The 14,872-nt window shown below is 50.0% G+C and overlaps 2 protein-coding genes across 2 annotated transcripts in view; one reads left to right on the top strand and one right to left on the bottom strand.

Annotated features, from left to right (window-relative positions):
• AIPL1 (aryl hydrocarbon receptor interacting protein like 1) overlaps nt 1–5,618 on the bottom strand; it is a 12,158-nt gene extending 6,540 nt beyond the window's left edge. The window contains exons 1-2 of the mRNA XM_007937509.2: nt 5,523–5,618; nt 4,506–4,685 (exon numbers count right to left, since the gene is read on the bottom strand). Coding sequence (XP_007935700.1) covers nt 4,506–4,685; nt 5,523–5,618 — 276 coding nt within the window. The remainder of the gene's footprint in view (nt 1–4,505; nt 4,686–5,522) is intronic.
• A 7,495-nt stretch (nt 5,619–13,113) lies between these two features.
• PIMREG (PICALM interacting mitotic regulator) overlaps nt 13,114–14,872 on the top strand; it is a 5,521-nt gene continuing 3,762 nt past the window's right edge. Inside the window, exon 1 of the mRNA XM_007937508.1 lies at nt 13,114–13,407. Within this exon, the coding sequence (XP_007935699.1) occupies nt 13,114–13,407 (294 nt within the window). The remainder of the gene's footprint in view (nt 13,408–14,872) is intronic.

The following is a 14,872-nucleotide window of genomic DNA, read 5'->3' as shown; positions in this document are numbered from 1 at the left end:
ATATATATATATATATATATATATACATAAAATGAAAAAAAGTCCCCTTCCCAATGCCCTATAACAATTAGTTGGTCCTCTTTTGTGGCCCCAAATCACTTTGCCCTCACTTAATTGATGTTGGGGTACTGGCTGCCATGCTTTTTTGTTTCAATGTCTGCGGTTCCTCCAGTGGCTAAGTTTCTTGAGGGTAGGGACTTTGCCTGTTTAATTCCCACTACCCATCACAGGCTTAATCAGGTGCCCAGTGAATGTTTCCCAATTAAATGGATGGAGAGATGTATGGATGGTTGGATAGATGAATAGATAGATAGATAGATGCATACATAGATAAATGGATGCTTGATGATAAAGATGGGACTATGAATGAACATTGGGTAAAGGGAGTATGGCTGATTAGATGGATGGATAAAATGTGGATGTGTAGGTGGTTGAATGACTCTGGAAGGTGTGTGTGTCTGTGTGTTCACACAATCATGTGGACTCTGGGCTGTGGGCTGGGAGGAGATGTGGAAGCTTTTGAGAAAACCAAGGGCCCTATGGGGTAAAAATTACCAGCCCATGAGCCTGGCAGTGCACTCATGTGCATATTGATGTAGGCAGAAGGACACACAGGCCACACGGAACAGAGAGCCATGCCCATGTTACAGGAGCAACAACAGCCTGTGGTTTTGCAAACAACAAATCAGTCAACCAATCAAGAACATACTGACCGCCTTCTACGCACTCTGCTCTCCTGTGTTGGTAAATGTGCATCCTATGGAAACGGGGTGCTTGTCGGCAACCAAGCCTTGTCTAACATACGGTCAAAATTACAGGTACATAGGAGTATAAATCAGCCATTGAAAACGCTACAGAGCACAGTTCTACTCTGACACACGTGTAATCACAATGAGTCAGAATCAACTTAATGGCATCTTTTTTATATAGGTATAAAAAGTACAGAAGCTCCTCACTGTAAATAAATATATACAGAATTTTAACTAACTGAAATCACAAAGAAGCCAATTTTCTGAAACCTTGACTTGATTTTAAAAATTACTTTTAATTGAAAATATCAAGATGAAAAATAACGCAGAGACTGGTACAAAGAAAAGGTGTTCAATTAATGTTTGCTGAGTGACGAACTGAAGAGCACATGTGGGATGGGATCACCTACTGGTGGAACACAGTATTGCAGCCTGGCACTACTATACATTGCAATGGCAAAACATGCACCAGATAAGGAGCAAGGGGGATACTGTCCCTTAACTTGTTAGAGTAGTGCAAGTTACTTCCCCCCTCTGAACTTTAACTTTCCTCATTAGTAAAATGAGAGAATTGGTCTCTAAGATTCCTCTAACACAAAAGAATAGCTCCCACTTTTCAATTGCCCTATACTGTGATTTATCCTCATAGACACCATGTCATGTCATCCCCACAACAACCTCTTAACATAGAGGTTGGTTGGTTGGTTGGTTGGTTTATGCACAAATACAGTGCCAGAGGGGAAAACAAACTTCTCCAGTCACAAAGCTAATCAACAACAGAGCAGAGTTCAGATCCAGGTCTTTCCTTCTCTCTCTCTCTCTCTCTCTCTCCCTCCACCCAAAAAAAAAAGTCACTTACAAAAGGTCAGTGGCCCCTGAAGAAATAATGAATGTGGGCATCGTTCATCAATGGCTGCTAAAACTACTGGGTGTAGTTTGAAAGGGAGCTTTCTAACAGATGGGCCAGGCTGTCAAGACCTAAACTCACCCATCAATCTTGATATCACAATAAGACAGCAAGCAGACAGGTGCCTCCCAGTGGAAGTATGAACCACCGTCCATGGCACATTTTTGCAAAGAAGAAGTGGAATCTTATCCAGCCTCTCTCTAGACAAAACCTCCAGTTTATAGGAAATAAGGGGAACAGAGGGACCTATTAGAGAACTCCACAGCAAAGCAATCAGCAACATCAAAATGAGAGGATTTCTGCGGGACAAATGACCCAGTTTCTTCAACAAACCCATGTCAAGAAAAAAAGCGCGGGTGGGTGGGAAGAGAACCCGTAGACAAAGAGACATAAGAGTCTTATCAACAAACTGCTGTCCATAGACTGAATTTGAACAAGCCACTGATAAAGAATAAATTAAAAGACAATCAGAGAAATATGAACGATGACTGGATGGATATTAGATGGCATGAAGAAATTATAGGAGTTTTCAAAGGATGCCATAATGATACTGTGGTTCTATTTTTAAATATTTCTATATTTCAATATGTACAGATGAAACAATACAACGCCTGGAATTTGCTTTAACCATGTGGGAAGTGGGAGGAGAAACAGGTGTGGGGTAGATGTAGCAAGCCTGGCCACAGGCTGATGGTGGCTGGAGCTGGGTAATGGGCATTTGGAGGTTCATTATGGTTTGTGTCTACTTTGGTGTATGTTTGAAATTTTCCATAATAAAATGTTTAAAGGTCAGTGAGTTTTGCTATTTCTATCTGGGTCACCTATAAGGGTGATTTATAAGAGGACCATAAATGTTTTTTTAAAAAAATGTGCAGCGGCATTGAAGATGAGAAAGACATAGAGAGGTACATGGGCAGTACAGACAACAAATATGAACCCTTTGGCATATACAGTACTGAGTTGTCAGTGAAGGCAAACGTGGGTATATGGATGGATAGATAGGTGGGCAAGCTAAACGATTAGGTATGTCTATGAAATGGGGAGTGTATCCAAGAACATATATAGGGTTGGCAGACAATGGTCCTATAAGTTTATGTGAATGATCAGAATTCCCAAGTGTATAGTAGAGCTGACAAGGGACAAGGTTGTGGTCACTGCTTGGTCACAGCCAGCTACCCAGAGTGACCGAGTAGTTGAACCTGCAGGCTTGGGACTGTAGTCACAGGGGACATCAAGCTCAATTGGCATAACATACTATACAAAACATTGTTCCACCTCCTACTTTGGCGAGTAGCCACTGGGATCTTAAAAGCTAGCAAGCTGCCATCTAGATGCAACGATGGGTCTCTCCTCATCAAGAAGAAAGAAGAAAAACAAAGTTAATGGAAACAATCAGTCCTAGTGACTGGTACACCATCCGATCTGCAACCTGTACAACTATGAGACCGGAGAACTAGATGGTGCCCAGCTACCACTGTCATCCACTTGGAAGGGATGTAGGAGATCCTGCATGGAGAGGGAGAACAATGTGGAACAAAACTCAAAATCATTTGGAGGCAAAAATAAAAAAAGAAGGTGGGAACCAGGTTTGCTGGTCCAATAGAGCCTAGTGGAACCACTGAGACTATGGCACCTAGCTGTCCTTTAGGTCTGGAATTGAACCCACACCTGTGGTTTCCAGCCAAACAAAGTACAGGCATGTGAATTAAACATTTGCCTCAAGTAGACACACGCCCTAGAGAAAACAATCATGGGAGAAGTAAGGGCTGCTTATGCACAGGGAGACAGCTCAGGGGGCAGGAGAGTATGGAGGGATGGACACTGGGAAGAGGTAACTATGGGGAGGAAGTGGGAGGGGAGCTGTTGCATTGTGGTAAACTGTGGTCAATGACATGCGACAAAGTATATGTGAACTGCTGTATGGAAAGTGAATTTGCTCTGTAAATCTTCACCCAAATAAAAAAAATTTAAAAAAACTTGCAGCATTGGTAGAGGTGAAGAGGTGGGCAGAAAAGTAACCAATGGCCAATGTCTCCAGAGTCTAATGTTGTTATTATTAGCTGAGGCAGACTTGGCCCCAGACTCACGGCAACCTCATGCACAAGGGAACGAAACACTGCCTGGTCCTGCGCCATGGCCCTGATCAGTTGGAGACTGCATCACTGTGAGCCATACGCAACAAACACAATGCACTGCCATGGGGTCAGATCCAACTCATAGTGACCCCTCCTTGGGTTTCCGAGGCAGTATGACTACAGAAGTAGATTGCCCAACCTTTCTTCCGAGGAGTGACTGGTGGGTTTGAACCGCCAGCCTTCTGGTTAGCAGTCAAATGCCTTAGGCACTATGCCACCAGAGCTCCCACTTTGAGCCATAGGGTTTTTTATTGCCTGATTTTTAAGTAGATTGCCCAGCCTTTCTTCCTTGTTTTAGTCTGAAAGTTCTGCTAGAACCTCTTCAACATCACAGCCACATGCAAACCTCCCCTGGCAGAAGAGTAGTGGTGGTACCTCAGGTGCAATGGCCAGGAATTGAACCAGGGTCTGACCCACCACTGCCCAAGCCAGAATCTAACAATACAGCACAAAAAGGAAAGACTGAAGCGGGCAGGCCCACTCCTAAGGAACATGGCACTGCTTCTAAACCCCAGCAGGGAGCCACAGCACCGACTGTGATTTTAGAGGGCTGCTCCTCTGGATGAGCCCATCTTTGGTTACAGTGACAGGAAATGCAGATGCCGGGTGTGTGTCACAGAGTTTTAGCCACAGCCTTCCCGAAACAGCCACCCTGCAAAGTGGGTGGTCTCCTGGTTGACAGAATGGAAGGAGGGGCCAGCGCGCTCTACTTACGATGGTGTCACACCAGAACTCAGCCACCTCGTTGATCCGCATGGACGTCAGCAGGATCTCCCAGACCTCCAGCTTGAACATATTCCCAATGATGATGTGCATGGGCCGGCCCACCTGCCTGCTGTCGTCTATCACCGTCCGCTCCTGGTCGCATTTTGTGGTACGGAAGTGAAAGGTCACCTGGTCACCAAGAGAGTGGACCTTGTTCTAGACACATCTCTCAGAGTCCTGCAGGAGCCACCATCATGTCACAACTCCCAGGGCTGTCCTCAGGGTCAGCGCCCCAGCCCCCATGACATACCTTGACCCCTAGAGCATCCCCATCCTGCTTGTACTCTCCCCTCCTGGGACAAGAAGTCCACTCCCTCCTAAAGGACCCCAATGCCACCCTCTACAGCTCTGAGTGCCAGGAATGCCTTCCTTAAACGAGCCCTAGTTCTGAGGCCACAATCACAGCTGCCCCATCAGTCTAGGGAAGCCCACAGAGATTGATTCATGGATAGACAACCTGACCGCAGCGGGGCCTGCCTTCTTTAGAAATTATCCGATGCCCCTCCCATCACCCCACATTGAAGTTTAATCTGAAAAGTACCAAGAGCAACCATGCCAAAAAAAAAAAAACCACTGCCATGAAGTTGACTACAACTCATAGCGACCCTATAGGGCAGGATAGAACTGCCCCATAGGGTTTTCAAGATTATAAATCTTTACAGATGCAGACTGTCTCGTCTTACTCCCATGGAGCGGATGGTGGGTTCAAACTGCCGACCTTTTGGTTAGCAGCCAAATGCTTGAACCACTGTACCACCAGGGCTCTCTAAAATGCCCATGAGTGGGCACCAACTCAGAGCTCCCCAGATGCCCGGAGTGGATCTTTCCAGGAGGGGCTTGCCTGCCTGATTTTTGGCAAGACTGAGAGGCTATAGGTGATGCAATGCAGCATGGCTGGCTCAGGCCACATGGGGCTCCCCATCTGTCCTGAGAGAGTCCTGCCCTCTCAGGGGCCTCCCAGCTTACTCGGGATCCGGTGATGAAGTTTGGGAGCTCCCCTGTGCCCCCGTGCAGAATGGTCTTCTTTATCCCCTCCACGTTCAGGAGCAGCGCAGCGTCCATGACTCCGGAGGCAGGGAGAAGTCCTTGTGTCCAGCCCCCCGCAGGGATAATCTCCCCAGAGGTTCTTGGCCGGCTGAGACCAGTGGGGATTTGCCCTGTCGGTCAGGTGTATGTGTGGGGGTGAGGTTTATAGTAAGGACAGACAGCTCCCCGTGCAGGCCAGGGCCTCTCCCCGGGACACTCTGGGCAGCCTGGCCTCCTGCCCCTCCACCGGGTGACGGAAGGGGCCCCACCTGATGCCTTCCTTTATAGCCTCTGACTGGGATTTTGTCCCACCCTAAGGAAGGAGCTTAGCAGGACTTTCTTAAAAGAGTGAGGGGAGAAAGAGAACTAGGAGGAGAGAGGCCTGGAACCACCAAAGGAAGAAAGGAGATGAGGGCTGGAGGCCCTTTACCAGGCTTTGGCCTTGGAGCTGACCCTGATCCCAGACTCTTGGTGCCCTTGGACCCCAGGCCAGAGCCCTGCTGCCTTTGAGGTCCCTTCTTTCCTCTTCCTCTCTCCCCAAGATCTGCCCACAGAAGGATGAGGAAGGGGTAGCAGCTTTCTGACTTGGGTGGGTACTAAGATAGGGAGCAAGAGAGGAGGGGCAGGATTGGGGAGAGCTGAGGAGCCCTCCACAACCCCACCTGTGCTTCCCATAAAAGGTCCGGCTGGGGACAGTTGGGCGCTTCCCTTCCCTTCAGGTGACGTTAGTCTTAGGCCCTGGGACGCAAAACCCAAACAAACTCACTGTCAATTCTGACTCATAACGACCCTATGGGACAGAGTAGAACTGCCCCATAGAGTTTCCAAGGCTGTAAATCTTTGTGGAAGCAGACTGCCATATCTTTCTCCTGCAGAGCAGCTGGTGGATTCTAACCCCTGACCTTTCGGTTTGCAGTAAACACTTCACTGCACCACCAGGGCTCCTTCCTTGGGCTCCAGACCCAGCTAATCTGAAGCCTTCAGGAATGTCCCCCTCTCTCAGGGCTGAGAGCTCTGGTGGTGTAGTGCCTAAGGCATTTGACTGCTAACCAGAAGGCTGGTGGTTCAAACCCACCAGCCACTCCTTGGAAGGAAGGTGAAGCAATCTACTTCCGTAGTGATACCGCCTCAGAAACCCAAGGAGGGGTCACTGTGAGTTTGGTTTTGGTTTTGGTCTCTGGGCTAAAGATGAAGAGCAATGTGAAAACTTGGTGCTTAGCGCCACCTTGCGGCTATCAAAGGTTCTTATGCTTCCGTTCCCCCAGAGTCCGGACCTTAAATATTAAAGCCTTAGAAACCCTACAGGGCACCTCTACTCTATCCAACAGGTTCACTATGAGTCAGAACTGACACAGTGGCAACGGATACTATGGGTAGCGATTGATTAGCAGTGGGAGAGTTTTAAGCAGTGGGAGACATGGTCAGACCTTTATCTTCTATTGTGAATTATATCACTCACAGAAAAATGCATATAATGAATATTAATAAAGCAAACAGCCATGTAACCATCAACCAGGTCAAGAAATAGAACATACTCAGGTCCCCAGCGCAGCTCCCTTCTGCCTGCTGTGTGTTCTCCCTCCCTGTTCCGTGCCCCGCCCCACGCCAGGTAACCCCATCCTGACTTTTATGGTAATCACTCGTTTGTCTTTGTCAGCTAACCATCTGTGCATTCTGTTACCTGCTGTGTATGCAGATGACTGCAGATTGCTGTGTGGCTGGAGAAAGTGTGGAAAAGAGGTAAGGAGGGTCTCTACACCCTCCACCCTTATCCCCAGCCCCCAAAGAAGGAAGGAGACTGAGCCAGTGGGGGTCTGAGCACTCCTGGAGGGCTTCCTGGGGGGGGGGGCCTGGCTTGGGTGACTCAGTCCAAGCCAGTGAACCCAGACTAGTTGGCCCAGGCTTGGCCTCTGTGCCAATGACTCTATGTCAATACTTTCAGGGGTGCTGGGTTTTGGGGTTCCACTCTGCCCCAGAGAGTTCTCACAAATTCCTAGAAAGGGAGGTAAACACCCCACACACACACACACACACACACACAAAAACACCATTGCCATCAAGTCAGTTCTGACACATAGGGACCCTAAGGACAGAGTAGAACGGTTCCATAGGGTTTCCGAGACTATGAATCTTTATGGAAGCAGACTGCCTCATCCTTGTCCTATGGAGCTGCTGGCAGGTTCAAATCACTGCCCTTTCAGTCAGCCACTGAGTGCTTAACCCCTGCACCGCCAGGGTTCATCTGCCCATCATAGAAGGGTCAAAAGGCACATGCAGATTACAGAGATACTTAGGAAGCAGAAATGAGAGGCTCTGGGCCTTGGTAGCTGCAGGAATGAGGGAGAAGGATGTTGAGGAGGAGGGGAAGAATGTCCCTCCCAGATCTCATTAAAATGTAACTCCAGTAAATGAATGGCCAGACTTGTCTCACCTACTTTGGTCATGTTGTCAGAAGGGACCATTCCCTGGAGAAGAATGTCATGCTTTGTAGGGTGAAGGGTCGATGAAAGAGGGGAAGACCTTCAACGAGATGGATTGACATGGTGGCTGCGATGATGGGCTCAAGTATAGCAGGGATCACAGAGCTGGCACAGGATTGGACGGTGCTTTGCTCTGCTGTGCATGGGGTCGCTAGAGTCGGAAACGACTCGATGGCACCTAACAACAACAACTAGTAAATCACTGCTCTCTTAAAATTTAGCAAAGGCTTTCCATTATACTCAGGATAAATCCTAAACTCCTTCCCTACCCTGTGGAGCCCCGCCCCTCAGACTCAGCTCCTGCCCCATGCCCCCCCCCCCGCCCCTCCCCTGGGTCCTGTCCTCTCTGCTTCACTCAGCCAGGCTCAACTTCTTCGCGTCCTGGAACTTGGTGATGCTCCCCTTGCAAATGCCCCCATCTGAAAGCCTCCTTCCCCTTGCTTTGTCATTCCCCTAACTCCTCAGCTAAAACACCACGTGGCCAGAGAAGTCTGCCTGGACCCCTAGCTCCAGTGAAGTTCCCTGCCCACTCCTGCACCTGCTCCTTGCCCCAGCACTTCTCATTCAAAGCCCTTTGCACACTAGTTGTCGCTTACAGTAATTGTTTAGTGTCTGCCTCCTCATGGGACTGACAGTTCCATGATGTCACAGGAAACTGGTAAAAGCCTTGCTGATTGACAGGGAGCCTCCAGGGGCAAGACAGGAATTGAGATGCTTCTCCTCCTCCATCCTTCTCCCCAAAAGACGAGAGTAGAGCAGGACCCCAGAAAAGCCTCCCCTGTGAGCAACAGGGCTGGGTTTCCTTTCTAGAAGGAGCTGGAACCTCAGCACCACCCTCTGAACCAGGAACCGACTTTGCCTCAGCACACCCCCTTCCAAGCTCCAGCTCCTCTAAGCCCTGCAAGGCAAGAGGGAAGGCCTTCTCACTCAGAAGACAATGTTTCTTCCTCTTTCTCTGGTTTCCATAGAGACTGTTCTTTGTTAACCTGGCCTGCCAGTTACATTTCTGCTGGAGGAGAAAGGGTGCAAAACTCCAGCCAGGGAGGGCCTCTTTCATGCAGTCATCCATTCCAGATATTTAATAAGGCAACTCCCTGGTGGTACAAAGCACTCAACTACTCACCTAAAGGTTGGTGGTTCAAACCCACCCAGTGGTGCAGAGGAAGAAAGGCCTGGCTATCTGCTTTCATAATAACGACAGCCAGGAACAGCCTATGGAGCACAGCTCTATTCTGACACACATGGAGTTGTCATGAGTCGGAACTGACTCGAAAGCAGCAGCTTTGGGGTTTTTGGGGGGGGGGGTTTTGGTGTATTTAAGGAGTTTGGGCATGTTAGTTTAAGGTGCCTAAAGCAAATAACCAGGAGCTCTGGTAGCATAGTGGCTAAAGCACTTGACTGCTAACCAGAAGGCTGGTAGTTCAAACCCACCAGCCACTCCTCGGAAGGAAGGTTGGGCAATCCTACTTCCGTAGTGATACTGCCTCGGAAACCCAAGGAGGGGTCGCTATGAGTCAGGGTCGACTCGACGGCACATAACAACAACAACAACAACAAAGCAAATAACAGTGAGTATCCAGGAGGTGGGTGGATATACCTGTGTGGTGAGAGGTCCAGGCTGGAGGTAGAGGTGCAAAGGGCTGAGGAGAGGTAGTGTACGTGAGGGGTAAACACAGAGATGCTGGTCCCAGACTGCCCAAACTTGGACCCTTGGCTCTGCCACACATTGCTGTGGTTACGTGCACTTGAGTTGATCATTGTACTCACAGTGAGCCTAAGCGACAGAGTAGAACGGCTCGAATGGGATTTTCTAAGCTGGAATCTTTACAAGAGCAGATCACCAGGATTTTCTCCCACAGCCGCTGGATAGGTTCTAACCGCAGCAGCTGAACATTTAACCACTGCATCACCAGGGCTCCTTTTGCTACATACTCCAGAAAACAATCCCAAACTCACGTCCATCGAGTTGATTCCAACTCTTAGCAACCCCCACTGGGTTTCCAAGACTATAAATCTTTACAGAAGAAGACTGCCTCCTCTTTCTGCCCCAGAGCAGTTGGTGGGTTCAAACCATGGACCTTTTGGTTAGTAACCAAATGCCTTAATCTGACACCAGCAGACCTCCTTTCTGCTCCATATTGAAAAACAAAAAAAACAGACTCACTCCGTCGAGTCGGACCCGACTCAGCAACCCCTCCTTGGATGGCCAAGGCAGTATCACTACGGAAATAGATTGCCCAACCTTCCTTCCGAGGAGTGGCTGGTACCAGGGTTTGAACTGCCAGCCTTCTGGTTACCAGTCAAATGCCTTAGGCACTATGCCACCAGAGGGAAATTTGAGCCCAACCTAACCTTTCTTAATCAAGTTGACTAGATCATTATTGTTAGTTAGTGTGGTAGTTAAGGTTATGGGTCAACTTGGCTGGGCCTGGTTTGGAGCTGGGTGTAGTCCTTCCCATGATGAGACTGGTCATCAACTCCCTGGTGGACTCTATGGAAGCAGCTGGGCAGCTGCCTTAGGGGTGTGCTCTGCTTCCAGTGCATAAGGAGAAGCGTTGAGAAAGGTCTCTGCAGCTCTTTGGCATGCTTGGACCCTGCATATAATATAGCCAAGTCTTCATTCAACAGCCTGCTATGTTTCCTGCCAATCTTGGGACTGTCAGGAGCTCTGGTAGCGCAGTGCCTTCAGCACCTGACTGCTAACCAGAAGGCTGGCGGTTCAACCCCACCAGCCACTCCTCGGAAGGAAGGTTGGGCAACCTACTTCCATAGTGATACTGCCTCGGCAACCTAAGGAGGGGTCACTATGAGTCGAACCGATTCAACAGCAATGAGCGTTGACTGTCGTCCCTGGACTTGAACTAGTGGCCTGCCTTGTCGTGTGGTTATATTGGGACTGTGCCGTTCTTTTTGTGGACCTTGGGCTTGTCAGCCTCAGCAGCCAGCAGCTGCCTGAGTGAAGAGATGCCTGTAGCTCCATTGGGCTGGGAGCTCGAAGCAGAGCTGAAGCCCAAGTTCAAGGGGCTCTCACCCAGCCCCTAAAGCTTGGCACTTTGAACTCAGACTTCTAGCCCCCAAAACTGTAAGAGGATAAACTCCTGTTTGTTAAAGACACTCATCTATGGAATTTCTGTTAGCGTGGTACTAGGTAACCAAAACAGTTAGTCACTGTCAAATCAATCCCAAGTAAGAACAAAACACTGCCTGGTCCTACACCCACTCCACCATGGCTGCTACCCTCAAATCCACTGTTGTGGCCACAGTGTAGTTTGCATGCCTCCCGTCCTACAGCCCTCATCTTCTAGCACTCTGTCAGACAATGCTCGGTTGTGATCCGTCAGGTTTCCATTGGCTGATTTTTGGAAGTACATCACCAAGTCTTTCGTCCTAGTCCATCTTCACCCAGAGGCTCTGCTGAAACCTGTTCACCAGGGTTGATCCTGCTAGTACTTGAATTACTGATAGCATAGCTTCCAGGACGTAGCAACCTACAAGCCACCATAGTACAACCAACTGATAGACAGGTGGTGGAAATAGACTCCAGTTTAAACCCATTGCTTTCCAACCAATGGCCACCTATGTGTTAAAGAGTAGACCTTCTCCACAGGGTTTCTGGCTGTAATCTTCATAGAAGCAGATTGCCAGGACTTTCTGCCTTGGAAGGACCTAATGATTTAAGGCGTCTGCAGCATCCACACAGCAGTGAGTATCCAGTGAGGATTGGAAGGCAGAGAGATAGATTCAAGTCCTGTCTCCTCTCCCAGGAGGGGTTTTCCTTAGGGGCAAAGTGTCGGCAGTGAGTCTGGGGGACCAGAAAAGGGCTGTGCCTTGTCTCAGTAAGGAAGAGGGTTATAAGGGGAAATTGAGGCAAAATCTCCATGGGAACTGAGCGTTCTGAATCCCCAAGCTTGGCTCTTTGTGACAAACCAGAGTAAGAAAGCAAGCCATCCTCATAGGCAGGATGGGAAGTCCCTAGGAGACCAGAGCAGACCAGAGCTGTGGACTGAAGGGCCAGTAGCTTCAGGCCACGAGACCCTAAGTCAACTCCGTGCCCGGGACGCCCCTTCACGCTCCGTTTTGTCAGATCAGCCTGAACCACTGAATCTCATCAACTTCGAGGGAGACAGCTCCCGGCCTAAGATCCAGACCCGGGCGCCGCAAGCGGGGCCGAGTGTCCAGGAGGTGGCGCGCGGGCTGGGCCGAGAGAGACCCGGGAGTCTGGATACTGTGCGGACTGGATGAGCAGATACAAAGCGGAGGAATCTCGGGGCGCCGAGTCTAGAAGGGAGTCCTGAGAGATGAATGGGGATGACCGGGCCAATCCGACAGCAGGATTTACAGCCGCGAGAGAAGGAGGCCAATCCAAATCCTCGACACGGCCGCGGAATCGGGAATGAAGCCAATCAGAGGTGAGGACGGAGTCCCGGGGCGGGTCCGCGCGGAGTTTCAAATCTACCGGCATCGGAGAGGAGCGGCTGCGCAGCGCCTCGGGTCCAGCATCTGGCTGGCTGCTCGGTGAGTCCGGGCGGACCTAGAGGAGCGTCGGTCCACGGGAACCGCGCTCAGGGTTTGGGGGTTAGTTAGGATAGACACAGCAGATGAGGGTGACTGGGTATTGCGAGCGTCCGGCCGCAGTTGGGGGTGTCTGGTCAGGCTGGGATTGGACCCGAGTGCATTAGGTCAGCGCAATTGTGCCCGGGGCTCAGCGAGGACCAGGCCTGACCCTAGTTCCCGCTCCTGCAGAGGCAGAAATCAGAATGGAGGCTGGGATGAAAGGACAGTTGTCTGGGAAGCACGAGACAGCAGAAAATGTTTATATTCTCTTCTGGGCTTTGCTGACCCCTCCTCCAAGAAGCATCCTCCATCCCGCACCCATAGTTAACCACGCGCCCCCCACACACACACACCCTATCTGGGCCATCCTCCGCCTGACCTCCATGGCCTCCACCCCACCTCTTCCCTGTGCCCAAGGGATGAGGATGGGGGCGCCTAGCTGACATGCCCTCTTCTCCCCAGGATCTGGTGGGCGTCGCAGACTCGTAGCCAGGCAGATGGCCTCCCGGTGGCAGGGTGTGGGGGCCTCCACGCGCCGCAGATCTCTGCAGGACCAGGAGCAGCTCCAGGAGAGCATGGTGCCACAGTCTGCAGATTGCCAACTGGAGAGTTCCACCAGCGCCCTGGGCTCCCTGTGCAGGCAGTTCCAAAGAAGGTTGCCCCTGAGGGCAGTCAGCCTCAACCTTGGGCCGGGTCCATCCTGGAAACGCCTGGAAAACCCAGAGCCAGGGCAGCAGGGCCTCCAGGCTGCAGCACGCTCAGCTAAGAATGCCTTGGGTGCCGTGTCCCAGGTAATATTGACCATACTAACCACCCACTTATGGAGGGCTTTTGGAGTCGCTGGGTGCTACAGTTGGTTAACACACTCAGCTGCTGACCAGAAGGTTTGGGTTCACTTAAGGGTGCCTTGGAAGAAAGGCATGCATCTTTACTTCTGAAAAACCAGCCATTGAAAACCCTATGGCGTTCTATTCTGATATACATGGGGTTGCCATGAGTTGGAATCCTTGGTGGCAGGCAGTTTCTGTCCTCAAGGATCTCCTAAGAATATAGACACCATGAAGATAGGAATTTTGATTTGTTCCTTGTTGTTACCTTAGCATCCCAGATAGTTCCTGGTTTATAGGAGCTCTGGTGGCATAGTGCCTAAGGCACTTAACTGCTAACCAGAAGGCTGGTCGTTCAAACCCACCAGCCACTCCTCAGAAGGAAGTTTGGGCAATCTACTTCCGCAGTGATACCGCCTCGGAAACCCAAGGAGGGGTCGCTATGAGTCAGATGCAACTCAATGGCAGTGCGTTAGTGCCTATAGTAACAAAACCAAACCCACTGCTGTCAAGTTGTCTCCAACTCACAGTGGTCCTATAGGACAGAGTAGAACTGCCCCGTAGGATTTCCAAGGCTGTAAATATTCATGGAAGCAGACTGCCTCCTCGTTTTCCTACAGAGTGGTTTGGTGGGTTCAAACTGCCAACCTTTTGCTTTAACCACTGCACCACCAGAGTTCCTGGCTTATATTTGGTGCTCAACAAATGGTTGAATGAGTGAATGAAAAAAGTGCCATGGAGGAAACAGATCCTCACAGTCCAAGGTGATAAGAGCTGAATTGTCATACAGAATTACAAGCAAGTGGCTATGGAAGCTTGTAGTTGGGGAACACCAAACACGGCCTTAGTCACTGAAGGCTTCCAAGATGAAGTGGCTCCAAGAAGATCACCAGCAAAGAAGAAATGTGGTGATGGTGGTTGTTAGTTGCCAGGCCTCCTCGGGGATGAATCTGCCTCTAATCCATTTGCTACCAAGTAGCCACAGATCATGTTCCAATATGCTGATCTGACCAGGTCCCCACCCTGTTGAAATTCTTCCCGTTGGCTATCAGCTGTTCTTGGGAGATCTAACTAAACAACTTCAGCACAGGGCCCCCTCTCTCCCTGCCCCACCTTGTTCTTGGTCCTCAGATCATGCGTAGTGTTGTTAGCTGCCTTCCAGTTGGCTTCAACTCATGGTGACCTTTTGCACCATAGGATTGAACCCAGTCAAATGCCTTAGGCACTACGCTACCAGAGCTCCCTGAAGTGTGTTTAAAGCAAGTGAAATAGCCCGAGTCCAGACCTAGAGCTGATAAGAGAGCAGATGCTCAAACGATTGGCAGGAATTCAGTGTAGGGAAGCCCGGAGGATAGGGAGGTGGAGGGAAGGCTGGTCAGTGGGAGAGTTCGCACCTTGCACGCGGAAGGATAGGGAGGTGGAGGGAAGG

The sequence above is a fragment of the Orycteropus afer genome, unplaced genomic scaffold (genome assembly GCF_000298275.1).
Source record: "Orycteropus afer afer isolate SDZICR_OR568_19922 unplaced genomic scaffold, OryAfe1.0 scaffold00042, whole genome shotgun sequence".
Classification (NCBI taxonomy): Eukaryota; Metazoa; Chordata; class Mammalia; order Tubulidentata; family Orycteropodidae; genus Orycteropus; species Orycteropus afer.
This window is presented reverse-complemented; position numbering and strand designations above follow the sequence as displayed.